This window comes from Seriola aureovittata, chromosome 12 (assembly GCF_021018895.1).
Source record: "Seriola aureovittata isolate HTS-2021-v1 ecotype China chromosome 12, ASM2101889v1, whole genome shotgun sequence".
NCBI classification, from domain to species: Eukaryota; Metazoa; Chordata; class Actinopteri; order Carangiformes; family Carangidae; genus Seriola; species Seriola aureovittata.
In genome coordinates, this window is record NC_079375.1 from 17,716,177 (window position 1) to 17,743,510 (window position 27,334).

The 27,334-nt window shown below is 43.2% G+C and overlaps 1 protein-coding gene across 1 annotated transcript; it reads right to left on the reverse strand.

Moving 5' to 3' along the window:
* Window positions 1-553: 553 nt before the first annotated feature.
* On the reverse strand, window positions 554-26,872 carry LOC130179360 (ephrin type-A receptor 4-A-like). Its single transcript, XM_056392283.1, has 19 exons — window positions 26,526-26,872; window positions 25,741-25,808; window positions 22,886-23,083; window positions 22,527-22,637; window positions 21,757-22,111; window positions 13,394-13,549; window positions 12,115-12,642; window positions 10,530-10,654; window positions 10,226-10,385; window positions 10,012-10,123; window positions 9,095-9,153; window positions 8,757-8,870; window positions 8,440-8,625; window positions 8,296-8,357; window positions 7,921-8,130; window positions 7,593-7,769; window positions 4,852-5,039; window positions 4,437-4,622; window positions 554-3,185 (listed from the first exon to the last, which is right to left on the reverse strand). Exons 1-19 carry the CDS (start codon window positions 26,683-26,685, stop codon window positions 3,068-3,070), a joined length of 3,273 nt encoding a protein of 1,090 aa, XP_056248258.1. The 5' UTR covers window positions 26,686-26,872; the 3' UTR covers window positions 554-3,067.
* Between the last annotated feature and the right edge of the window lie 462 nt (window positions 26,873-27,334).

Genomic DNA, 27,334 nt, shown 5'->3' on the forward strand with positions numbered 1-27,334 from the left:
GTCAGTCACTGAGGTGATGCCTTTAATCCTGAAACAAATCTAGACTTTGTGTTGTGTGTCTACGGCTGTGTGTGAGTGAGCGCACCCGTGCATAAAGCCCAATCTCACACCCATTAGATTACGGCTGGCCGCGCAGCAAAGACACCCCACTGCCACTCCTACATGGAAGAGCGGGCAGGATTAGCCGGCTCTATACCCGCCCTTATCTGGGGACAAAAACCCACAATCGCCTCCCACTGAGACATGGAGACAGAAAGATTTGATTTGATCTGCCCTCCTCAATATAACAAGAGTGTCTTTTAGGGTTAAAATTACTACTGCTCAGTCTACCATCAGTCAATGTGGATTCAGCCCTAAACTGTGTCCTTTTTATCCCTATGATCGATCCCCTTTGTCACAACTGGGAACATCTACAGGCCTCGCTCTGTGGCAGTGAATGCAAATAGAAAAGCTTGTCCATTTCTGACACTAAGTCGAGGTTTATATCACAAGTTTCCGAATGTAAAAATGTGTTGCTGTCTGCTGAGAGAATTGTAAAAGGAGGGGCATCAGAGAGAGGAGCACTTTTCCATTTATTGAATCCTGACACGGCATAGCTTCAGTAAACACTCCTCTGATACAATACAGGGTGTGTATTTGTGTCTGTTTGTATTTATGTGGACCTTTTCAAGAGTCTACGTACTAGCGGCCCTTTGAGGCTATAGGAAGTAGTGACATTGTCATGCTAACTGTCACGATGGCAATGGTAACATGTTTAGCAAGAGCAGTGTTTACAATATACATCATCTTAGTTTTGCATGCTAACATTTGCTAATTAGCATAAGGCATATATATAGCATTGCTTATCATCGCATTCGATTGTTGTTGAGACATTACAATAAAATAAAAACACGTTACCCCATGGTGGTGCTACATGCCAAGTCAGTGGATCACCAAAGTCAGTAGGAGTCATCCTCTTGTGACCAATGTCAATTCATCCAATAGCTGTTAAGATATTTCAGTCTGGACAGCAGTGGTGGACTGACCAACATTCTCATCCATAGCGTCATGCTGCTGGCAGGACTAGAAACCACACAGGTAAGTCTGAAACAGTCAATATTTAGTTTATCCACTGTTTGCCCAAAGTTATTTTCTACAGGAACAGATGTCATTCAGAGTTCAGTGTGTGATGCATCATCACAAAAGGTTACCTGCTAAATGTGGTGTCAGTGTCTCATTATTTGACAGAAGCTGTCTGTTTCATTGCCCCGGGCCAAGCCAACTCTCTCCCTCTGTCTCTCTTACCCCCCTCTGTCTCTTACTCAGAGGCATCTGCCTCATTAACCACCATCAGCATTTTGTTTGCTGTGTGTGATTTGGATGTATTTGGAGTGAGGCAGGGGGGTGGTATGTGAGTGTGTGTGTGTGTGTGTGTGTGTGTGTGTTTGTGCATTCACTTGTGTGTATGCAGGCATCTCTCATTAGGCTAGAAAAACATTGACATTTTTGCCAGAAAATCAGATCACATCTTCTCTTCCTTTATGTATCAAAGGCTTCCTCCAATCAACTCCCTAGTGTGTGTGTGTGTGTGTGTGAATGAAAGTGTAAATGTGGTAGTGTAGTGGGAGACAGATGTTTGCTGATTCGACAAGTTTGCGCTGCAAACTCAGCCCAATTTATCTGACAAAAACATGATGCCACACAGACGCTCACAGTGACAGCCCACTCTTAATTTTCTCTCCTTTTAATTCAAGCTCTCTTTTTCCCTATAGCTTTTTTCTTTTACTTTCTTCTCTCTGTGTCTGTCCTCTCTTCCACACACAAACACACACACACACATACACACACACACACACACACACCCAACACTGTGTGATTACACCAGCAGCATTTCAGCTGGGTGTTCTTCAGGAGTTGTTTTCGTTGTTACAGACACCTCTGACTAAGTCTCAACTTTCACAGAGGACAATTTCTTCTGCCAAACTCAGAAATGATAAACATAAAGCGCTCCAGGCTCCACTTGACACTCTAATTATAATATATAGTGTCCATTAAACACATTACAATGCAAATATTCTGTTCAAACAAGATTAAACCCTACATAAATAGATGGGTTTTGGCATTTATTGCAATGCAATATGGCAATCATTACAATATCTCCTCAGTGTTTCTATTTTACAATGTACAAACTAGATAAAAAAAAAAACAAACATAAATAAACAAAATGCTTCATGTAGCTAATGTTTAGCATCAAACAAGGGACATATTCACAGACACAGATGGACAACATACTAATCTAAATGTCTAATTCAACAGAAACAATAATTCATACAAGTAAAAAACAAAGAAAAAGAAAATGAATAAAAAAACACAAATAAATCACATAGTTAGTTAGTATGATCTTCCAGTATGAAACTAGTAAGAGATTGTAATGGTACATTCTGTCCGGCTCTTCCCACTCACTCTGGTAACTTTGCATATTCAGAATATTCAAAGATAGCTGATGCCTTGACAAGGGAGTTTCCACGTTGTGTGGATTCAAACTACGCACCACAGACACACACACACACACACACACACACACACACACACACACACACAAACACACACACACACACACACACACACACACACACACACACAAACACACATACCTGCACACACTCACAAAGACATACAAGCAAACATAAAACACATTTTATTCAAGTCAAGCCCAAAGCAGCGAAAGAAAAAAAGTTGGAAGCCATTCTGCTTATGCACAGCATCACATGTCAGCCTTCACAAAACAATAATAAAATAATGAAAAATGGCTGAGAGGATGAGCCTTCAGTCTAAGCTCTCAGTAGCTTAATGCTATCTGTGGCCACGTCCTGATCATTGTTTTTTTTTTTTTTCAGTCTTTTTTTTTAGAAAACTCCACAGGATGGAAGTTCACAAAAGTGCTGCTTTTCTCTCTTTCTCTTCTTCTCACTTCGTATTTTCACTTAAATCCACGCCTTGTATTTCGTCTGGTGAAAAGTCCCTCTTAAAGTGCATGAATGAGGTAAATGAAATTCTTCTCGAAACAGGTTTGTATCCGTTCTGAGGTTCAGACTGGAACCATTGTGTGTTGCATGTGCTGCATTTGAGACAACATTTCTTGCTGCACACTGGCAAGTAGTATGTCCTGGTGTGACGGTGTGATTACTCCGAGTCTGTCCATCTCCCTGTGGGTGCAGAAACAAAGATACATGTTCAGACACACAAAGCTACAACATGCAGTATCTGAAGGATAAGGCAGGGCGGGATCTTTCTTATTCGCCAATTTCATGAAAACAACAACCACAACCAATGTTACATTTATTTAGCAGACACTTTCATCCAAAGCCACTTCAATTTTTTTCCTATATACACACACATCAGGATCTTTTTGGGGTTCAGTTTATGCTCAGTGACACATCTGAGCCATTTAACTACCAACCCTGTCTACCAATTAAGCTATAACCATAATATCAAGTTGTTTGTATCCACAGCCTGATATAGTTTATGCCTTTGTACTGCAGACCAGTCTTGTCATTCAGAACTATTCAAACACATCAAAGAATATGGCAACAAAGGAAAGCAGCATTAACAGGAAACCACATCCCTGCTCAGTAACATGAAAATGCAGTTACGCTGCAGTTTCACAGGAAACTTTAAGAGCAGTATTCATTGCAGTAGAGGAATATGTCGCCCATGCTATGGCTCTTTTATATGTTTTAAGTGTTTCTGAATCATAGTGGAGATGAAGTGACACATGAATAAGCTACATCAGACAACACCAGAGAGCTGGAAAAATTCACTGTCGGTTGCTTTATGTTATCCTTTAAGTAACAAAATAGGGGCCTGCTCACATTGCGTGTGAGGTGTTAAGAAAAGTGTGCAGACTTTCTCAAGAGGTTCTCTTCAATCTTCGTTTTTTCTGTCCTGATACAATTATTTTCTGTCACTCTTTGCGTGAACAACTGAGAGCAAGACCATGAATTTCCTTCAAGGTGAGTATAATTTATCACCCATCTCTATGTCAGCAGACTTATCACCTTGCCTTCATGTGTTGGCATTCAGAACACAGTACTAACACTTTGCCTTTAATTGACACTTATAAACTAAAAACGAGTTCATTTTAAGCCTTTAGAGTGCCTCATGCCGCTGTCAATAACACATCCAAAACTTAAAATATCTCTTACTCTTTTACCCAAAAACAGCTTGTGTGTAATGCTACAAAATTCAGGCAGTGTTAATATTATGAATACAAGTAAGAAGTAAGATTTCTTCCTTTCTGTGTCAGATTGTCATGATCACAATGGCAATGAATTTCTATTGCCAGACATGGAAATTAGATTCTGTTTTCATGCTGCTGCTGGTTTTGCTCGAAGAAATGTGATGAGTAAATGCTAAAACTGACTCTCACTTTAATCCATTTTCGAGGGTACACTTACTGGTGTGTGAGAGCCAGTAGGCTGTCAAGGCTGGTGTATCCTGCTGCCGCCAGAGTGTCTCTGTACCTCTCCAACCCGATGGACTGCAGCCACTCGCACACCGACCACTCAGGCACACACACCTCTGGTACGACTGACACACACACCTCTGAACCCACCCCTGACTCCAGCATGGTGGGTGTGGGTCTGCAAACACAGCCAAGGAGAGAAAGCAGGTTGGTGATTGCAATGTTCATAAATAGAAGTGTGAAATCATAAACGAATGATGGGTATGTTCGCCTACCAATAGGGTTGAAACATGTATGCGTGTGTGTGTGTGAGCACAATATGACTGTGGCTTTATGTGGATATACATGTGTTTGTCCCTGTATGTTGATATTTAATTTAAGCCTGTGCTTATGTGCATAGTATGTACCTGTCCCCTCCTGTCCGGCGCAGGGTCCCAGGGTTACGGATTAGTTTATCCAGCATGTTGAGTATCTGGCTGAAGGTGGGTCTCTCCGCTCGCTCCCTCTCCCAACAATCCAACATGAGCTGGTGCAAAACCACGGGACAGTCCATCGGAGCAGGCAGGCGGTAGCCCTCTTCTATCGCTTTAATCACCTACAGGATGAGGTGAGGTGGAGGTGGAGGTTTTTTTTTATTTTTATCAGGGTGCATCCAAAGCTAAGAGTTTACATAAGTATTACAAAACAAGAAGCAAGAATAAGGCTGGGTTTGGAACAACCTACTAACGTACTACTCATACTAAGTATCACGTCAAGATATGTATTGTGTTCCGGCCACAAAGTATGTGGATTTTGTGTCCTTTTTTATGCCCAGATGTACACTAGATAAGCATATACTAGATTATATATACTCAACTGCCCCATAATGCATTGCATCTCTTCAGAGGTACAGTAAACCCGGCCAGCTGCTCTCCTCAAATCTCCGAAAAACATTGCAGCAGATGTACAAACAGGCATTAGTTAGACAAACTGACCACACATTAGAAATCTACATGGTTACACTCTCGCCTGAAAAAATATTCAAACTTAAACAAGCTACATATTAACGGCGAAGATTACAACAGCTTTTAGCCTGCTTTAAAATCCACACCAGTTATCGCTGTCACTGCTGGTTGGTGCAAAGTGCATTCTGGGTTACTGGCTGTATATTTCAGTGTGAACGCTCAGCTTGGTGACGGCATACTTAATCCCTCATTTAGTAGGTAGTCTGCAGTGCATACTCATTGAGTTTGTAGTGGGCAGTAAATTAGTAGACAGTTCTGAACAGAGTCACATCAGCAGCTCTATGAGGCTGTACTTTGGCACCGTGATGCTTTGAGCTACATGCTAATGTCAGCTTGCTATCAGGCTCACGATGACAATGCTAACATGCTGATGTTTAGCAGGTTTAATGTTTACTGTCCTCACTGTATTAGTTTAGCATCTTAGTTACTCATCCAGCTGACATGGCAGTTTTTCCCAATTCCATACTCCCTACTACATACTTAATGTCACAGAATACTGTATTTGCAGTTAGTACATTAATAAATCTTAATAAGTACTTTGTGTACTTTTTAGTGCATGTAATAACGAAAATGATCTGCCACTTAAACAAAAGAGAAGCAAATTCTTTTTCCAAAGATTTATTACTTTCTTGTCTTTTTCCAGGATCTTTCCCGAGCTGTCTCACCACCATCTGCAAATTATTTCAATTTTTTGCAGCTGTGAGCAGCTCCTCTTATTTCCTGTGTGCATTGCATTGTGGGCCTATACTATACAACAATAAGACACTCAGAAATAAAGCATATTAAAATGTATCTAATATGAAAATACTACATATTTGAAACATGCCTTAGTATATAACTAGATCACATGCTTTACTTGTAGTTAGACATGAGATAAGACAAGTTAATACCACAGAGTTTCACTAAAACAAATTAGATTAAAAAAAGAAGAGAAAAAGCAGTTACTAATTTGCTCTGGCAAAAAACATCAATAAGATGGATAAAATGTCTAGAGAGCGTCTCATCAGGAAAGTTTTCTTAGACCACACAAGTTTGGAAGATGAAATCAATCATATTTGAAAATTTCCATATGCCAGACTGGCTCTTTGACCCATTCAAACTTAACAAGCTTTGATAGCAAAGGGATTGAAAATTTGCTCAGATCTCAGAAACTCTTCAGAACTAAATCACCCCTAAATGTATAAAATTTATGTGCTTGGCTGAAGGATAACGCTAAGCAGCAATTTCTTGTCATTTTTTATAAAGTCTAAATATTTATCTTCAATAAAAATGTCCTGTGACGGGTTGAAAAAAAATCTTTGCTGTCTGCCCTTTCTGATTTTAAGGCAAAATGTATTATTTTTTTTAAAGGGAGTGCTGAGGTCAAAGCCTCCGGGTCACAATGGAGTACGTCACACAGAGGACAGTTTATTTTTCTCCTTTGTCAAAATATCCTAAAGACGTGCTCCCTGTTTCATTTATTCATCTGTTTAAATGGGGTTCACTTAAATCCAATTTGTGGACTGTACAGAAGTAAAAGTTTAATTTGACTTATCAAGAAAGTCAGAGCACACAAATTATGTTTAATGAAAACTGTAATTGATGTTAATGTTGCCGGCTGTCAGTGTGTCTGTGCTGTTAAGTGTAGACAGGGAACTTGGACAAGAAACTTGTTTGTTAGAAACTTTTTCTAACCTGATTCTCTTTCAGTTCTGATAATATTTTATTCATTAGCGTCACTGCTAATATTTCACAGACATTTCTCCACAACAGAGAGCACGGGGGCGACCACATGAGTAATCATATGGACAACTTTTAAACAAAACCCCACTGCAGTCTTTTTGCATAAAAACATATTTGGAAGTGAAAATGAAGGTGAAAGGTCAGTGTAAATGTTCCTTAGATCTTAAACGGCCACTTCCTGCTCCAACTTTGACTTCCCACATTTACAGTATCATACTTGTGTACTCACAGTTTTATGAAGCATTTTGAGTGCATTCACTTGGGTTTTCACGTCTTTGATTTCTTCAAATAATAATAATAATATAGGTGATCCAATAGTTTGATTTGACTTGATCTGTCTTTAAATACGCATGGAATTTCAGGAACCTCACTCTTTTGACTGCGAGTCATCTCACAAGTTAGGCAACATAAAAATTACTCACATCCTGGTTGTTCATGTCCCAGTAGGGTCTCTCTCCGTATGAAACCACCTCCCACATAACGATGCCGTAACTCCACACATCACTGGCTGTGGTGAACTTCCTGTAGGCTATGGCCTCTGGGGCCGTCCATCTGATGGGGATCTTCCCTCCAGGAGAAAGGTAAGTCCCAGTGGCCTCCTACAACAGCAATAAAAGTCATACAGATTCAGTCAACAACAGAAATTTGTTGCATCCAGCATTTAACAAAAAAATGTACGAACTAAAGACATAAACAAAATGCAAATATTTGATTTCAGTGATGTGTGAGCAGATTCTGTGTATGTCTTACCCTTGTAGTGTAGGCAGCCTCTGGGTCGTCCTCCAGAACCCGACTCAGGCCAAAGTCCGACACCTTACACACCAGGTTGCTGTTGACCAGGATGTTCCGCGCTGCCAGGTCTCTGTGAACGTAGCTCATGTCTGACAGGTACTTCATACCTGAGGCGATGCCACGCAGCATGCCGACCAGCTGGATCACCGTGAACTGGCCGTCGTGTTTCTGAAATGTTTTAATTACGCAGAAAGGAGAGCAGGTCAACAGGGACACCTACATCTACAGAATCTGTGCAGTCACTGGTGAGCTGCATTCTGTCTGGGATTTTTGTACATTTCTTTTAAATTTTGTTTCATAACAGAGACTGACAGAATAGTAAACTGCACATACACGAAGAAAAGCATCCAGGGATCCATTTTCCATGTATTCTGTGATGATCATCAGCGGCTTGCCTAAACAGGTAAAGAGTTATAGACATTAGACTAAATTACAACCTGGAAGTTAAGTTATAATCCAAATACTGCCACTACTCACATCTCGTGACGACACCCTCCAGCCTGATGATGTTCGGATGGTCAAACTGTCCCATGATGGAGGCCTCAGACAGGAAGTCCCTCCTCTGTTTGTCTGAGTATCCCGCCTTCAGACTCTTGATGGCCACGTAGATCTCCCTCTTTCCCTGCACACGCAGCCGACCACTGCACACCTCCCCAAACTCTCCTACACGCATAGAGCGAACAGCAAAGTCAGCGCCAAGTAAGCGTGTGTGTGTGTGTGTGTGTGTGTGTGTGTGTGTGTGTGTGTGTTTGTGTGTGTGTGTGTGTATGTATATGCACTAATGCCAGGCTTACCCATGCCAATAACTCTCTCAATGTGAATACTGCTAACATCAATCTCCTTGGCAAACTCGTGGATAGCCTGATCAGGGTCTTCATAGGTGAACGGGTCCACGTAGATTTTGACCCCTGCCATGGAGGAGAGGCGGGATATAAGAGGAAGCGAGGGAGGAGAAGGAGGGATGCAGAGGAGGGTGACAAATATGAGTTGTGTAACTGCTGCGTATGTTATGTAAATGTCTTTGGCAGATTGTGTATAAGATGTGTGCAGGTGGATTGGAAAGAAGAAAGGAGAAAAAGAGCATCCATCCGTCTGTCTTTTTTTACTGTGTATGTGTGTGTGTACAGTCTACCTGGGTTAAGATGTTTCTCCTCCTCTGAGTCCTGCTTTGTTTTACTGTACTTGCTCCTCCTGATGAAACATAAGAAATGATGGACATTTAACACACAGACACAGAAGACACGGTGTGTCAGAGCGTTCCTGTGACTATTTCTTTTCCCTTCTCACATGTTTTTATTTTGGTTTTTACGGTTAAGGGGAACTGACAAAAACGCATATGTGTCACATTGTTTTTAACTCAGTGTCTTCCTCTTCCAGCAGCGCTGTACATTCATTGGGTTTTTCAGGATTTGCCTCAATGAGAGCGACGACAATGAGAACAGAGCGCAACGGGCTGCGAGCAGATGAAAGCATTTAAGGGAGAGAGGGAGGAGGGGCGACGCCTCAGGTAGCGCAAGATAAAAGGTGTTTTCCATTAAACAAAGAAACTGTCAAAAACACCTTTGTGGCTGAGCAGGTGTGTGTGTGTGTGTTGTGTGTGTGTGTGTGTGTGTGTGTGTGTGCGTGTGTGTGTGTGTGTGGTTATGTGTGTGTCTGTGGGCACTCATGCAAGCTTGTGTGTGTGTGTGTGCACGCCAGCGGAAGCTGACACACAAGCTGTGCTGGTGAAGAGACAGTAATGACAAGTCAGGGACAAAGGGATTATCACTGTCTCCACTCTAATCCCCTTTAAAAGCTCCAGGTAACACACACACATTATTTAGCCACACAATAGCAGGGGAACTGTTGTTTGTGTGCATTATGGCAGTTTGGTCAAAAGCAGTAGTTAAGGCAGAGGCAGCACACAGGTTGACGTAAGTGATGCACTGATGGGAAACTTCAAGCCGACCCAACAAGCCTACAGGAGGGCACACCTGCCTGTATGGAGGCTTTTATATATGTGCATGTGTGTATGTGTGTGTGTGTGTGTGTGTGTGTGTGTGTGTATACCTGCGGCTAATGATGAAGACAGCTGCAGATATCAGCAGTAAAATTCCAACCCCGCTGACAGACAGCAGCAGGAAGGCTGAGTTAACGCCTTCACCAATCAGGGGGAAGGGATCTAACAGGAAAGGGCACAAAAGTCACCGACCAGAAAGTTATAACTTCTTCATATAAACTTTAAAGCTTCCTCTGAAACTATTGAACGTTATTGTCAGAATACCTGAGTTGGTGGAGAATTCAAATGGAGCACTGAACTCTCCATATCCAGCAGCTGTGCGAGCGCGCACATGAAACACGTACACAGTGAGGGGGTTGAGACCTGTGACATCCACGCTGCGAGAAAAGGTCCTCATTATGCGGTAGGACCTCTCTTTCTGATCCTGATTAGAAAGGACAAAAAGAGGGGTCCCTTTTCAGTGCCTGACTGCAAATCCATCTTCACCATCAGTGAAATACAAACAGCATGCCCACATATTGACATTCCAGACAGCTGTCTGTGCTGCGTTAACCTGCCGGCGGCTCACCTTTTCATAGAACTTGACCTCGTATTCAAGGATGACCCCGTTGGGTCGATCCGGCTGTTGCCAGGACAACGACAAACTGTGCCTGGTGACATCGGTGGCCTGGATGGACGACACCGGAGAGGGAGCTGAGAGGGGTGGGGGGGTGGAAAGAGATAATTCAGCCACAATAGTTTACCTTTGTAGGATGACATACTTTATATCCTCTAATGCTGCTGATAAGACAATGTCCCCTGCATAGTGTTCCAAAGGCATGTTTGGTGTCTGTTTGTCAACAATCCCATTGACCCGGTGCACCTGAGAACTGACCCAAATCCCATTCCTGCCTTTTCCACAGAAACAAGACCCATTCTCCACATTCTCTCTCCGCTTACACCCTTCCATTTTCCAGCCCTTTATGGTGTTTGTCCTCCTTTGTGGCTGTTCATATGATATCGGGCCATATGGTGGTGCAGGTTGGATGTGACACATCCCCTGACACGCTCTCATGCTGTGCACACACAGCGAAGTTATTTCCCCGGGGCTGCTGGAACTATGCAGGTGTGTCTGTTTCTAAATGCCACCTTAAAGTCTTAAAGCAATGACAGTTGAGATGTAACAGCAGCACGCAAAAAAGAAAAGTACATGGCGAAAAGCTAATGGCAAGCATGTGTGAGGAAACGCCACACACCAGCAGACGCCTTCACAACTAAAATGAAACACACCATAAAATCCGAGTGATTTTTTAAACATTTCCATGGTCAAGAGCTGACACAAGGAAAAAAAAAATCCCACACTTAGATACACTTAAGGCTGTTACGTGTCAACAAATTTTCTCTGTAGTGTTGTAACTGACTTTTTCATTGTATCTACTCTCTTGTCAACCAGCTCTGTCTGTTTGTATTTAAGTCAGTGATTTACATTTCCAAGAATGCTTTCTGACATCCTCCCGAGAACGCCCCTATAATTAATTCAGCTGTTGTTAGGTGTAGGAGGACAGATGAATAACTATGGCAACTATGACAGTGATAGTAAGAGCAAGAGTTTCCAGTTGAGAGAAAGGAGAGGAAAAGTGTCTTGTAGCTGTTGTTAATAGAGAAACTGGTCTCTCTGCCTATTTGAGGAAGGATGTGTCCTCGTGTTTGTTCAACATTAGTCTTCTTCTATTATGATCCAATGTAGTTTTATATAATCAGGGCAAATTGAAAGCAAATCCATGGAGAATATATTTAAATGCAGGACTGCTTCTTCTTTCACAAGCTTTCCTGGACTATATTTTGGACACAGATCCTTCACACTCTGAGGCATTATAGTAAAATATATGTGTTCCAAATACATTTACTGTTTTGCAGCATTGAAGTGATTTAGATTGGATACTACCTTTATCATGCACATATATAACTACATACAGAGCTTGTTCATTTCATGCTTCCACAGTTGTGAACAATACTCATGGGGCCTTCCCTCCCTGTGGACCCACATGCACTGAGCAGCAGTTTGCATTGTGCTGACCCACTTACAGACAACATCTATAAGCAGATTTTGTGTTACTGCAACAGTCAACAATCTGGCAAACACATTCACTGTAACGCACACTTCTCCTTCTCACCAGCTTGGTTGGTTGTAACGGTGACGGACACACTCTGCGCTGCCCCTGCACCGCTGGACTGGGAGACCCCATTGCGTGAGTGGACAATGAAGGTGTAGTGCGTGTGGGCCCTCAGCTCGCTCACCACCACCCTTGTGGTCTTCAGGCCGGTCTGGCCGGGAGAGAAGAGCACATCGGAGCCACAGGGCAGGCAGAGCTGGGAGCCGGAGCCAGAGCCAAGTCTCGGGTCATCTTCAGGTACTGGTCTGCTCTGGAAGACACCTCTCCCTGTATGGACCTCAGATCCTACAATCCCCTGGTCTGACTGCATGCCCAAGCCACTGTGCTGAGCTTCAGGCTGGGTGACGCTGCGATTCCTGGGGAGGGCTTTGCCGCCAGTATGACTGTGGCTGCCTGTTTGACAGATGAGACACTCCAGGCTGTAGCTGGTGTCACTTCGGCCTCCCAGGCGGCGAGGAGGGGCCCACTCCAAGACCACCGAGGTCTCATTCACAACTGAGATGAGCTGTTGCGGCGCTGAGGGTGGCTCTGAGGAGGAGAGAAGGATAAATTGAGAGTGAAGAAAACCAACCACATATACTGTGTATTCTATACTGGACCTAGACATAAGGAAAGTAGAAGTAGATGGGTGGGTGGGTTGAAATATAGACATCTGGCATCAGACTGAAAACCATAATGTTGAGAGATGGTTTTGATGGGTTGGATGTTTTCCTCTGTGGCATTTCTTTGAGCGTGTGTGTGTGTGTGTGTGTGTGTGTGTGTGTGTTTTAATTTTTCCCAGGCCGAGGAAACCATGCGCTGTATATAGGCATAATTAAGTTTACGACACACAGACCGAGGTCTCCAACTCTGTCACACAGAACCTACTCTCAGACTTGGAGAGTAAGACAGATAGAGAGAGAGAGAGAGAGCGAGAGAGAGAGAGAGAGAGAGAGCGATAGACGGAGAAAGAGAGAGAGAGGGAGAAAGAGAGAGAGGAGGACATTCATTCACTTCTCAATTTCTTTAGTTATCACTCCCAGACAGGATGTAGATGGTGGCTTAGTCATAAGTAACGGGATCATGAAACAGGGGTGGCATTCAGACAAGTTTGTGTCTCCCTCTGTTTGGTAGAGATAGAGAGGTTGGGAAACAATGAGTGCGCTTTTTGCTTTTATTTGCGAGCAATGCACACACATATTGTCTGTGTTTTCACTGATGCATTGTCTTCCTAGTATGTGTGAATGTGAATGTGAATGTGAATGTGAATGTGTGTGTGTGTGAGTGAGTGTGTTCTTACGGGTACAGGCCATAGAGGGAGGGTCGCTGTCGGCGCGGAAGAATCCAGAGTGGCAGTCACAGACAGTTCCTCCGTCTCTGAGTGAGTGGCTATGTGGGGGGCACTTGGAGCATCCTGCATCTGACGACCGGGCTTTGTAGAAACCAACAGAACAGGCTGCAGAGAGGCAGAGACACAAAGTGCAAGACTGATTAAAAACCACCACCTTACAGGATATCGCTTCTGTACCAGCACTCATGTCTACTTCTCCAAACTGGGAGCATGTAGATCCAGATCTACTTGCCAAAATATTTGCTGGTTACAGCTTATAAAATTAAAACATTTGTTGGTTTTCTCAGTCATCTATGAAACGAAAACTGATTATCTTTGGGATGTGGAATGTCTCGGATTCGGGAAATTGTGATCCGCTTTTTTAAAATGTTTCCTGACTTCTTACTGAGCAAACATTCAATGAATCAGGAAAATTAAGAGTATATAAGGTGACATGATGCAGATTTCTGTTTTCATGATGTCCCATTGATGAAACACAGTGAAATATAGGTTTCAAAATATTCCAAAATTTCAGTTTTGTTAATATCTTATGAGGAGGGAAACACATTTATTAGTGAGAAACACTCCACAGGTTACCTTTAAAAAGTCCAAATGATTAGGGAGTGTATCAGTTAAAGTCCACCCTGATGTTGGTTGCAAGCAATGTAGTCAACATTGACTTTAGGTCAGCTGACCTCTGACCCTGGATACAATCTTTGTTGTCTCCTGTATTGACTGCTTGGAAAGCCCAGACAACAAGTTAATCAACATATGGAGTTTTTTTCTGAATCCAAAGACAAACAAGTGAAAAGACAAATCTCGAGAGAGAAATAGATATAACTTGAGTAGGAGGGGCACTTTGACTTCTTTTATCTTTGATTTTGATGAGTGAAGAAAGAAACACCTAAAGAACACTTACTGATCAGCTCCCACTCACACACACAGAAACCAGAAACACTAGAGCTGAATACATCAAAACTCCACAGTGCCGGCAGCCCACACAAATATAATTGACATTTAAATATATGAAAGAGGAGAAACAGAGAAAGAGAGAGGGTGAGGGAGAGACAGGGGGAGTGGAGGCAGAGAAATCTCTCTGTATACCAAGGAGTTCATGCATTGACAGAGTAACAATACAATAAATGAGTGCATAATTATACCGCTTGACATCCACTGGTGAAGCAAAAGAGATGGCAAAGCGTGGCTGGTTAGAACCAATTTTTTCTCTCTTTAATTTCAGAAGGAAATCCTTCATTTGTTTCAACTGCAATCATTTTTTCAACACCTTCTTTTTCATCATCACCCCCTATTCATTCCCCTTCCTCAATCCCACCGTCTTTCCCCACTCTCTTCTCTTTTCCAACCCTTTCACGTTTCCAAGGCAGATGAAGACATCCCAGGGAGAGTGGATTGGAATGTGGGAATAATGTGTATGCGTAGATGTGTGTGTGTGTGTGTGTGTGTGTGTGTGTGTGTGTGTGTGTGTGTTCAAGTGTGTCAGTATGCTTTATGACACACTCGTCAGTAGATGAGAGAGAGAGAGAGAGAGGAAGTCTCCTCTGTAATCTACTCACACCGACCATCCTGCCCCATCTGTGTGAGCCTCCATAGATTTGCTCTTTCACACACTCTCTCGCCCGCCCTTTCACATTTTTCACAACCACCCTCATTCGCTCCCATTGCACTTCCTCCTCGACCTCCACTTATATGGCTTTGTGTCTCAGCTCACTCTTGCTCTATCTCCATATAGCCCTCTAGTCTCCAAGTGTCAAACTGTGAGAAAGCTTTGAAGCTGGCTAGCGGTGCTGATAGCTCGATACTGACACCGATTCAAACAAGACCGCACAAAAACACACACACACACACACACACACACGGCCGAAGCCTGTAGTCGAAACCTGTAAATTCATAAACACATTTACAGCTGATAAGAGCGACTTTCATCCGCTGAATGATTCATCGTGTTGTGTCAGCTGATATCATCAAATGCAACATAAAAGGCAGTATTATTATCATTCTCCTGCTGTTCTGCACATTCCTTTGTTTTTAATCATCAAAGTAGGTAAGTCAGCCATGGACAGGAAAGAGGGGGAATTAAAATCACAGAAAAAGTATTTGACCTGCTAAGGATTCAGAGGTTGATTATAGGGCTCAACAAGACTCTGCTTGGGGGTAGAACTCTGCCTTTGTCTCTGTCCCACCCAGTCCTCTAACCTTGTCTCCAACACAGAGGACAGAATGGAGAGGGAAGAGAAAGAAAGAGAAAGAAAGGAGCAAGTATTTGAAGCCATAAACTTCCGTCCGTGCCCTCTCATGTCTCTGTTCTCTCTGTTGTCTGTAGCCTTTTGTGTCTTTTTTAGCGCTGGTTTCCACCAGGGGGGTGAGTGCTGCTGACCTGGAATAAGAGCTCATGAGGGTGTCATTAACCCGACATTAACCCTACGCTACCAAGAGCCGCGCAAGAGCCTGAACTCCACCAGTTAACTGGGAGGGATATGTAGGCAAACATACACACATGCTGATAAGATAAGGTGAAACCTTGGATAGATGTGTGTGGGTGTCTATGGACACGTTCACATTCTGCCTGTTAGGAGGACAATAAATACACTATAATCAGCTGCTGGAGACAAGTTGGAGAAAGTAACGGATGGGGAAGGTTCTGAGAGAGAGAGAGAGAGAGAGACTGACAAGGAGCGCGAGATAAAGAGGTGAAGAGAAAAACGACAGTGAGGAGGAGGCAGAGACACGGAGGGGAAGGTGCCCTTTGATTACTATCAGCATTGTCGGCATTTGCATATGCATTCTTCTGCTACCTAAAATGCAAATGCAGCTCATTGCGAATCCAGCTAAGAGCCTAGTCGGCATACTGTATGCGTGCATGTGTGTGGGTGTGTGTGTGTGTGTATGTATTCTCCTTGACCCCGTGTTATCTGTCATCATCCCTTGTTCCTTCCCAGCAGAGGGGTGTAGATGGAAGGAAGTACCCCTGACCGCTCCAGTCTGACACCTGTCTCTGTGATGGATGGAGGGAGGGAGGGACGGATTGACGGATTGATAGACTGTCACGCGAGAAGGCGGGACACTATTAATCACAGGGGTCATGCCCTGTTAATTAAAGCCCAGAGAAATGCTGGAGAGAAGCAGTGATTCTTATCTTCTCCTGCTGTATGTCTTCATTGAAAGGATTGCCTGCCTCCCACAAAAAAAAAAAAAAATCAAGCTGACAGTCCTGTGAAGTCTGGTGCCAAATTCATCTCATATCTTACATCTCTTCAGTCAGTTTGCATTTAAAACCTCAGTGTGCTCAGTGGAAGCCACAGCTTTAAGTTTGTCTAAATTTAAATACTCACAAAAACTGGTGGTTTGAAGATAAATGTGTGTGTGTGTGTATGTGTGCGCGTGTGTGTGCCTGCCCAAAGCCAATAGTGCAAACATTAGCATGTGAAAGGGGCTACACAACAATAACCCCCCCCCTCCCCATCACACTCAGAACACCCAGCAGCACCCCCACCCCTGACCGGGGATCAGGGAGAAGAGTTGGAGAAGAGAAAGGAGGGATAATGAGAGCAAGACAGAGAGACCGAGAGGGAGAGCAGAGCTTGTTCCGATGCCAGACAGCTACAGACGGCCCGGTGGAGCTGGCAAACCTCCTCCATGTTAAAACAACCTGGGAGAGGGACACAATAGCTCACACACACACACTAGCACACACACACTTTGATTGTGATGGCGGAATGCAGACCATTCCCCCCACCTGGGTTTGGCTTGCCTCAGACAATAACTCGGGCCTTTCCACTGTCTTTGCCTGCTTTGTCACCTGTCATACGCGCACATGGTGTACACACACATACGCACACACACAAACACGCACGCTCCTCCTCCCTTCTCTGTTTGCCCCACCACACTCTTTTCTAGGCATTCCCGGGCACTCCTCCAAAATGTGAGTATATGGGAGGGAGGGCTTTGTTAGGGAAGAAATTTGGAGATACAGTACACACACATTTACACTGGTGCGCACACACACACACACACACACACACACACACACACACGCGCGCGCGCGCGCACGCACTAAATCAGCAATCCAAGATGTCCGGAGTCCAGAAATGCAATGCAATAATTAGTGGGACTGAATGCAACGATTACACACTCTTTCTATCATCCGCTCACTCTTTTTCTCTGTCATCCCTCTTTCAGTGTGGCTGTCTTTCCCTCTTCGCCCTCTTTTCATCCCTCTCGTCCAAACGCTTTCTGCTGCTGACGAGACTGCAGGTGCGTTGGAAAGAAGCATAACCATGAAATCTCTCTGGACGGAGGGAACACAGGATCACACACATGCAAGCAAACACACACACATTCACACACACACACTCGCACACACACAGACACACACACACACGCACACATACACACACACAGAAAAACATTCCAACCCTCCAGGCAGTGAGCAGAATCAGACGACAGAAGAAAGAGGCCAGTGGAGAGACAGTGAAACAAAAAGTGGAAGGCTCCTCTGTCATTCCGCCTCTCCAGCCGTTCACATTATTTCAAATTCTCTCTGTTCTTTCTCCTCTGCTCGCCTCTTGTCTCTCCTCCTTCGTTTCCGATCCTCCCAGACGGATCGCAGCTGTCAAACTTTTGACGTCTTCATCTACCTCGGTCATGACCCTGCACTCTGCAGCTAAACTCTCTCTCTATATGTGTGCGTGGCTGTCAGTCAGAGTTTTTGACGTCTTCATCGGGCTCAGTCATGACCTCGGTCTTAACCAGGGGTTTAGAAAAGAGGGGGAGTTCCCTCTCTCTTGTGTTTCTCTACTCGTCCCCTTTGCACCCCGATGACGAACCCCCAGCAGGGGAGGGGCGGCTCTCCATTGATGCCTTCTGCTGTCAGTGGCCTTCTTTCAATCCTCCTCTACCCCTATTCAACAACTAATCCCTTCTTCCTCTCCAGAGCTTCTCCTCTCATCCTCTACATCCTCATTACTTTGTGTCAACACTGAAAATGAACTTTTCACATCTCACCGCATTAGGTAATTCCATCCTTGTTTCAATTCAATTCAACTGGAGTTTTTGACTTATTAAAACGCTCTTTAGCAATGCAAAAAGTATTTGTGAAGAAGCAAACGGTGGTTATTGCACCCGAGCTCTTAGAAAAATGAAAAACTGCTAAATAGATAAATGCCAAAATAAGCTGCAAATAGCAATCAATCCAACCAAGGAGCAGACAGTCTGGATTTGTTGGTGAGTGTTTGCTATAATTTGAGCTATTTGACATTTTGGAGAATGTCTGCACTGTGCAAACCTAGAGTCTTAGAGTTATCGATGATTGAGATTCAACGTTAATTCATCAAAACTTTTTTTCAGAAGCTGGATGTGCTTGGATGCAGACGAGACAATATTGGCCTGTTTGAACAGCCACGAAAGAGCACCGCCACCTCTCACACTCCTGCTGTAGGGAATAAACAGATGAAATTCCTTGAGGAAGGTTGTGACTCTTTTCTTCTTCTGCAGTTTTGGCAGCACTGTGCTGATTACGAAACAGCGATACCGCATCGACGTAATGCCGCAACTGCAGTCAGGAATCACAGAAATCCACCAAGTGCAGCACTTGTTGGAAAATAACCTGTCAGAGTTTGACGAGGGCTAAAGGCGGCACGAAATGTGAGTAATTCTCTGAGCAGGAAAAACTGTGGCTGTGTTGCTATGAGGGACGTTACTGTGTCTTGGGTGCGAGCAGTCACTTCCTCGACTCTTAATCTAACTCTCAACAACAAAGAGAATGTACGCGTTTCCCGAAATGTTGCACTATCCTTTTAAGATATTTGGTGAAGGGACATGATTCCCCTTTTGTCGGCATTCACTGTTCAGAATCAAGGCGGCCTGTAATGACCGGTGTCTCTGTCCAAGCTATGTTCTCTCAGTCTGTCTGTCTGCATAAGTCTGTTATACTGACTGAGTGAAGACATGTGAGCCTAGAAGATCCAGCAGCCTTTTGACCTCAGTGACGGGAGGAGAGACAGATCATCTAAATCTCCCCTCAAATCTATCTGCTTTTTCCCTCCATCCCGCTCTGCCCTCCCCCTCCCTTTCTCTCTGCGAATTTCAAACTTAAAATGGGAGAAGCGTTAAGGCGTCTATCCAATACTGCAGGGTCAGAGTTTTCGCTGAGCAGCATTCGGTATTCATCCAGACTTTGATGGATTTCCACTGAGGCAGCTGAGCCCAGCCAACAACCTGACAGGCAGTGAGAGCGGGGAGACGGAGAAGAGAGCAGCAGATAGATAGATGGCACTTCACATCTGCTGGAGGTTCAACAGAGTCAAGGGTCTCTCCTAAATCTAGTTGAGGAGGAACATCTTTCAGGCCTCTGGGACCACCCCGCAAACCTCCTCCTCTTTTCAGAAGGAACAAACGGGGCAAGTGGGATGAAGATTTTAGAGAACGTTTGTAACGTTGAGAATTTTGACTCCTGCTTCTTCTATTGTGAAGAAAAAAAAAAAGTTTTTTTTTTCTCAATTTATCGCCAACTGGCACCAACTGCATCCCTCTCTTTATGTCCATCTCTCTTTCTCTCTCCCAGCATCTCCTCTTTTCTCTTTGAATTATGGGTCTGTTTGTTATACAATTAGCCTGCTGGGATGGGCTTCATAAATAAAACTGAGGGAGCAGATCAGTGAGTCGCCTCCCCCCGTATCTCCATTGGTCTCTGTCCATCTGCGTATGTGTGTGTGTGTGAGCGTCTCTCGCGTATGCAACTGAATAGGGGGAGTGAAGCCGTGTTGTAAAAGTGTCTCCACTTAGTCTGTTTTCCCCCAGACACCCCACTTTCTCCCAAAGGCACACACATTTAGTAGTCTTCACTATCACAACAGTCACTTCCAAACATTACACGTCATCCATGCCACATGTATGTTGGTGAGAGGTGTGAACAGCTTGCATATTTGTTACCGTAAAGTTCAGACCAGATTTGTAAGTGATAGAAAGGCATTTTTGTCCAGATGGCTGTTGTTATGACACCTCACACCGAGACCTGAGATCCTCTACTAATACTAAAAACACTGTATTAGGACTTAAAATCTGTTTACAGCTTGAAGATAACTCAAGAGGTGAAGGATATTGAATATTTAAAGGATACATGACATGATATTGTACCCATACTGAGTGATATAGAGTGACTACTGTCACTTAGTGACTCTACAGCAAAATGACTTCCAGCTATTTGACTAAAAACTCGAAAACAAACCAGTACAGCTGAATATTTTAAAGTAATAGCTCAAGATTTTCGCTCATACCATTCTCATGACAGTCCATTAAAAATGAGGCAGCCATCAAGAGACAGTTATTTTAGCATAAAGACTGAAAAGAGTGGGAAACAGCTATCCTCCTCTGTCAGAAGGTAACAAAATCTGTACTCTGTAAACTGCACTCTAAAACTCACTAATGAACACATTCCAGAAAAAATAGTAGTGTAAAGACGACAAGTTGTGGTTTCATGGGGGTGTGTTTGACTATTTCTTGACTGGGTGCAGGAATTTTTTGGAGGCTTGTTGTCATCGTGACCTTTGCAAGGCAACCAGTAGCACGTCCTTAAGATATAACGTGTGATATCCTTTAAAGGTCCTGGTAAGTGGATTTTGTTACCTTTGGACAGATCCCTCTGTTTCCAGTCTCTGTGCTAAGCTAAGCTAACCATCTCCTGGCTCCAAAACTAATCTAACTCTCGGCAAGAAAGTGAATCACAGCGCATTACACAAAAATCATTCCTAAACAGAGTCTGAGCTTGTCAAAATCTCACATCTGCCATCAAAAATCCAAACGCCTATTCCCTCCGTATGTTTAAACAATTCAATCCTGCTGTAATGGATTACATTCTGCAATACATTATTTTATTAACTATCTCTAAACAACATCTGCACTGCAGTTCTGATACAATTCACTATCACAGTAAAAGGTGGAAAAACATGCACATGAAAATACAGTATTTTGCTGTGGTGTTGTGGAACATACTGCATGACTGAAACCATTACCAGCTGGCAAACATGTCAGTTGTGCCCCTTTAAGACAGAATTTCTAAACATACTGCTTGAAAATAATGAAAACAATCCACAGAATAATCAAGCAGGTGTTAATTAGTACACAAACCAAATCTCGGTCAATGTTTGCCATCATTAGCGAGTAGCTTGTTAAGTCGAGCACTTGTGATTGTTACTCATAGAGACATGGGACTTAGAAGTGGCAACCCAAGGGGGGTGGAGAGCTCACAGCAAGATGAGGCCGACCATCACAAAAACAAACACCAAGTCTCGGTAAAGTATTTCTGTTGCGTCACTCACCTTTACATGCTCCGCCCTTATCTTCATTTCCTGGGTTGCAGAGACATCCACCAATGGGAACTAACCACTCTCCATCCGCACCGCAGTACATTTTAGGCTCCTCTCTCTCTTCTGATTGGTTGACACAAGACCCCCTGACCTCCACTAAGGAGGACGTATCAGCTCCGGTAACGGTGTCGGGAAAAGTTGCCAGGTTACGGATGGTGAGCGGGCAGGTTTTGTAGAACACCCTGACGGAAACTAGCGCGATGCACGCGCCAACATCCTGAAAGGCCAAGTAGAAGCCTTTGCGGGTCGTGACCTTTACGTCTCGCACCTCAGTGTTCAGTTTCATGATGCGGTCTCCAACGTCCACCTGGATGGAAAGAGATGGGAGCTAGATTAATGAAATGTGCAGTAAAGTGTGTCAGCTCTTATTAATTCAATTTGCTTGTTTAACCTTAAGTGGGAGTTGCTATTGAACCATGGCTGATCTTCACACTTTCAGCATTTGGCTCTCATCCAGACTTACTTCTATTGATTACAAAGGTAAAATAAGCTTTAATGCATACAATGCTAAAATCAGAACGAATGTTAGTGTGGACTAAGCAAAATCTCCTTGCCAAAAATTCTGGGATGGTGAAATAGCCATCTGAGATAGAAATGCTTGTAAAACAAATAAAGAAATTACAGCTAAGTGCCAGGGGGGTGTATTTTCGAGATAAGAGCAAATTAAAGTGAGTGGAGGAGGGATAAAGAACTCGAAGCCTGACTCAGTTGATTAGTGTTACCTGGGTGAAGCTCTCGTCTGCTGCCACAGTGTCCACCTTAATGAAGCTGCTCTCTTTGATGTAACTCTCCCTGTCTTCGTTTGATTCGTGGTAGTACAGATTGAATGTCTCCTACAAGACAAAGGAGAAAGGAAAAAAAAAAAGAGTAAAATGTCTATTTATCATCATCAGGGCTCATCTTTTCTCTTAATATGATAATGAGTTAAAGGGGGGGGGGGTTGTGCTTGAGTAATCAGCAGCTGTAATATATAATAAAGCCCCATTAGCAGCAGTCTGTCCACTGACTAATAAGCATAAAAGTTAACATGTTAAAAAAAGTCAAGCCTTTAAAAGAAATCCTTGTTAAGTTTTTCCTGTACCTTGCAGGTGCCGGTGACCCCTGGTAGGCTGTTACAGTCTCTCAGTGTGAACTTGACTTCGACATAGACCCGCTGAGCGCCGGACCGAGGAATCCAGTCTGTCCTCAGCCAGTTGTTTTGACTGGGTTCTAGGACGTTACACACCTGGTACGTTCTGATGGGGATGTTCTTCTCATCCATAATACTCACCTCCTCCCACTGAAAATGAAAACACACTAAATTGTATTGCTACACTTGGGCTGGCATACATTTATGTTGACTATGTTATGCATGTTTGTGCACACTTAAGATTTCAGGCCACCACTTTACAATACGTTCCATAAATATTAAATTCCCAGTTTTCAGGTTTTCACTGGTTTCAGTTCATGCCGACAGTAAGAAAATCAACTTGTAGTTATCTGAGACTTCATCAAAACAGATGCTCCATCATACAGATCATTAATCAGTGATCTTTAATTGCCAAAGTCCTGAAATTGTCATGTGGTCGAGCCTTTGAGAACAGGTTTAAAACTTTTTCTATAATCAGCTGCCAAGTAGTAATGCATTAAAGTGATGCTGTCAGAAAATGAAACACTGTACACAAATATATTGCGAGAAGGTAAATGTGACTATGGACGCGTATGTCAGAGTTCCTGAAATGTACTTAAATATAGCAAAAAAGACGGGTCCTCGGAGGCAGCTGCAGAAGATAGGCAAGCGAGGACAGAATGAACAAAGCTCTCTTTGGGTCTTGCAATGTGCATCTCTCACTCTACCAGGGTGGTAAGAATTTTTAACCTGTGCTTTGGCCCTTTTTATTACTTTTACTGCTGCTGTCCCCGATTTACCTTGAATTTCTTGTCATACCTATTTTAAATATTTAGTGATAAGAGCAAATGTTGAAGCAGAATTAATGATAAATTTGGAGGGGATGTGGCAAAAGCTGCATGGCACACATTTGAAAAAGCACACACATGCACACACAGCTGTCATGTGGTGGCAAGAACTAGTGGAGACGATGACGTAACGTAAAGTCTGAACCAACCTAAACTTCATCACCCGCTCTTTAGCCCTAGAAGGAACAAGCTTTAACACAGAAACACTCTTACAGAAGTGGTGACCAGAAAAACATACGTATTCCTCATAAATACAGAAAAACAAGTTCACATACATTTCAGATGCCGAGGAGCATGCTCTAATTCACTGCTGTCGTTTGAAACCTCACAGCCCAACATTCGTTCTCACATCAGTATTCTGCACCGGACAGTGGTTCAGATTTGTTGCGACTCCAAGGTTTTTACAGGCGCATTTTCATACGAGTGAAAGAGACTCTCTCCCTCACTGCACCATCCATCTCAATAGAGCTGACTATTTGCCTTGTACTGTGACCCTTCAAATGACCGCTGAGCCTCCCAACTCCAAATTGGCTTTTTATTGCTACTGAATAATAATCTGCTCTCTCCCTACCGGCGAGAGCTGTATACACACTAAATGCACCATGTCGAAAGAGGGCAAAAGGGAGGGAGGATGACAGAATGTGTGTGTGTGTGTGTGTGTGTGTGTGTGTGTGTGTGTGTGTGTGTGTTGAGGGGGGTCTGTGTGTTACTGTGTGTCTAATTGGCCCTGATCGATATGTCATCAGGGCCAATCTTATTGGCTGATATTGGTTTCTCACAGATATTTTGACACAAAGATTGGTGTGCATGTTGGCAGATATGCAAAAGCACAATCTAATGTCTTCATTTTCCTGCATACTTGGCCTTAACTTCTCTTAATTCAAATGCATTTATGTTTTTTTGTATTAATCTTTTTATTTTTCAAATGTTTTTTAATTTTCAATCAGGTTTACTGCAGAACATCTACTGTCTTAAAGCCATCTTTGATAATAACATTTAATATTTACACTTTGGCTTGATAGATCATTATCGCATTTTTATTATCTTGAAACACCAACATCGGTATAGGCCTCGAAAATCCAGCATTCTTCCGGCTCTTTAGTGTAACCATGTCTTCCATGTACAATATGTGAAAATAAGAGCGTCCACGCATGAGCAAGAGCATGAGCATGAGCACATGGTTACGTCTTTGTGTGCTGTGTGTTGTTTATTATATGTGTGTGTCTTTGTGGGGAAGAGAGCTGTAAAAAAGCTGTCATGGGGTATGATGCCTCCTTGTCTGGTCTCCTTTGGAGTCTTTGTCAGCAGACAGAAATCACAGCTGTCAGAGGAAAAAAACGCTTTGCACTTGCCCCAATCATACAGAAATGGTGTTTTTGTGTGTATGTGTGTGTGTGTAACTAAAGGATGCGGAAGGTGGGGGGTGCCTGTAATCAAAAGCTCAGTGCGTGCAGACCAGGACCCTGTCAATCAAGCGGCTTGTGAGAGAATGAGAGCATGGTGACTGAAGAAAATAAGAGTCAAGTTCACCAATAACTCTTAAACCAACAAAGAGGTGAGAGAGACACTGAGCAAATGGGAGGGAGAGAGAAGGAGAGAGAGAGAGGACGTATAGATGGCAGATCACAATGTACCAACAATAAAAAGTACAAATAGATGAGAGGAGATGACATGAAGTAGATATTTCCAGGATTCATTTTGGCAACTGCATGGTAGTAAAAATTCCTAAAAAATGACACCCACCACCAAGCTGGTTTATGCCTTTTCTTGTGCCAAACGCAACGCCAGCACTCTCATATTAGCACTTAGGCTTGGTGAACAACAGCACATTTCAAAATCTGTGGGATGATTATTTACAGTTTCCAGACCAAGTGTGTGTGTGTGCGTCTGTGTGTATGTGAGAGAGAGAGAGAGAGCGTGTTTTTCCAAAGAGAGACCATATCTGTAAAATAATAATAATAAAAACAGGCTCCCACTCACCCCTCCCTCTGAAGGACTGGCTGCCCATTTCAGCTCTCCTGGCACTGTCCTGGTATCCAGCAGGGTCACTAAAATGCATACACACACACGGACAGGTGGTTTAAGGGAAAACAGCCTTCAATGTTGCAATAAAAAAATTAATGTAATTCTTTAACAGTGAAAGTATTTTTGCACTCAGAGGGCTTGGCCACACCATAAGCAGAATGACCACTAAGACTGGGACAAATGAAAACAGCAGGAGGTCTGTCTCTGTTTATTTGTGATGATCCATCATTATTTGTAATAATTATTGTTATTTTTATATATAACATCAGATAGATCTATAAAATATCTATAAAATTTCAAAAATCCCACGATTTGAAGGTGTCAAATCTGATTCATGCATAAAGAAACAACCAAAAAGTATGAGTTTGAGCTTTAACTGCACATGAATAAAAGATAAGTCTTTCACACTAGACTGTTCAGAACAGTGTGCGCTACAGTGGCCACATCATGTGAAAATATCCAAGAAACAAAAGATTTTCGTGACAGCGCTAGAAAGAGAGAACATGCATCTGAACTCCCTGGGGTCACATCTCTGCCAGAAACCAGGAGAAATACCAACGACTGTGAAAATTTCCCAGAAATCCAACTTTTGGGCTGTTCAAGTTTCATACATATTCTCCCTGCTCTTTCCCATCCAACAGGACGCGCACGGAGCGCACGCACCCGTGTCTCTCCCACCGTCCACCAGCGGAAAACCCGAATGCGTCGCACAGCTCCAGCACCATTCCCTCCTTACTTACCTTCGTTTGGTGGATAAATCCTCGTCCTCGAACTTGAAACTAGTGTTATTATCCAGATAAACGTGCAAAATGTTCGCCATAAATTTGCAGCCATGTGTGCCGACGTGTGGAAGCGTGCGTGCTCCCCGTTGGCTCTGCGCGCTGGCTGAAGCGGCTCCATCCCGGTGGGAAAAGTGTGTGTGAATGAACCCAAGTGTGAAAGCGAGTTGGATGCAGCAGCGGATACTGGGGCGGTCTCTTCCACTCAGATGCGTCCCTTAATGGTAATTCAAACGGCATGAGCCAAATAACATACAGTGCTGTGGTCCATGTCAGCGTCAATGTGTCATCTCCACAGTCATATTTGTGATAGTATTGTCTTAAAAAAAAAAAAAAAAAAAAAAAAAAAAAAAAGGCAAGTGGAGGAGCTACTGGATATAATGTTATTGACTTATTTGTGGGTTCGAGGGATTAAACATGGGACATGGGAAAGCATCACAACAAGTTGGTGAGGTTGTTCTCCATGATCTCATGAACAACAACACACTTTGAAATCACTGATCTAAGGCACATAATAGGGATAAGGATAGGGTTAAAAAAAAAAAAACCGCACTAGTGCATTAGATAGGAAGTGACATTTAGCAGTGATAACCTAAAGGAAGCCAGGAGGCATGGGGTCACAGAGGTCACACCATCACGTTAAAAAAAAAAAGAAAAAAAAAAAAGGCTGTGACATGAATCTCAAAACCTGAATGTGTCACTATTTCCCAATAAAGGGCTGGACTGCTCAATGTGCCTTCATAGCAACTGAGGTGGTTGGAAGCTCTTTG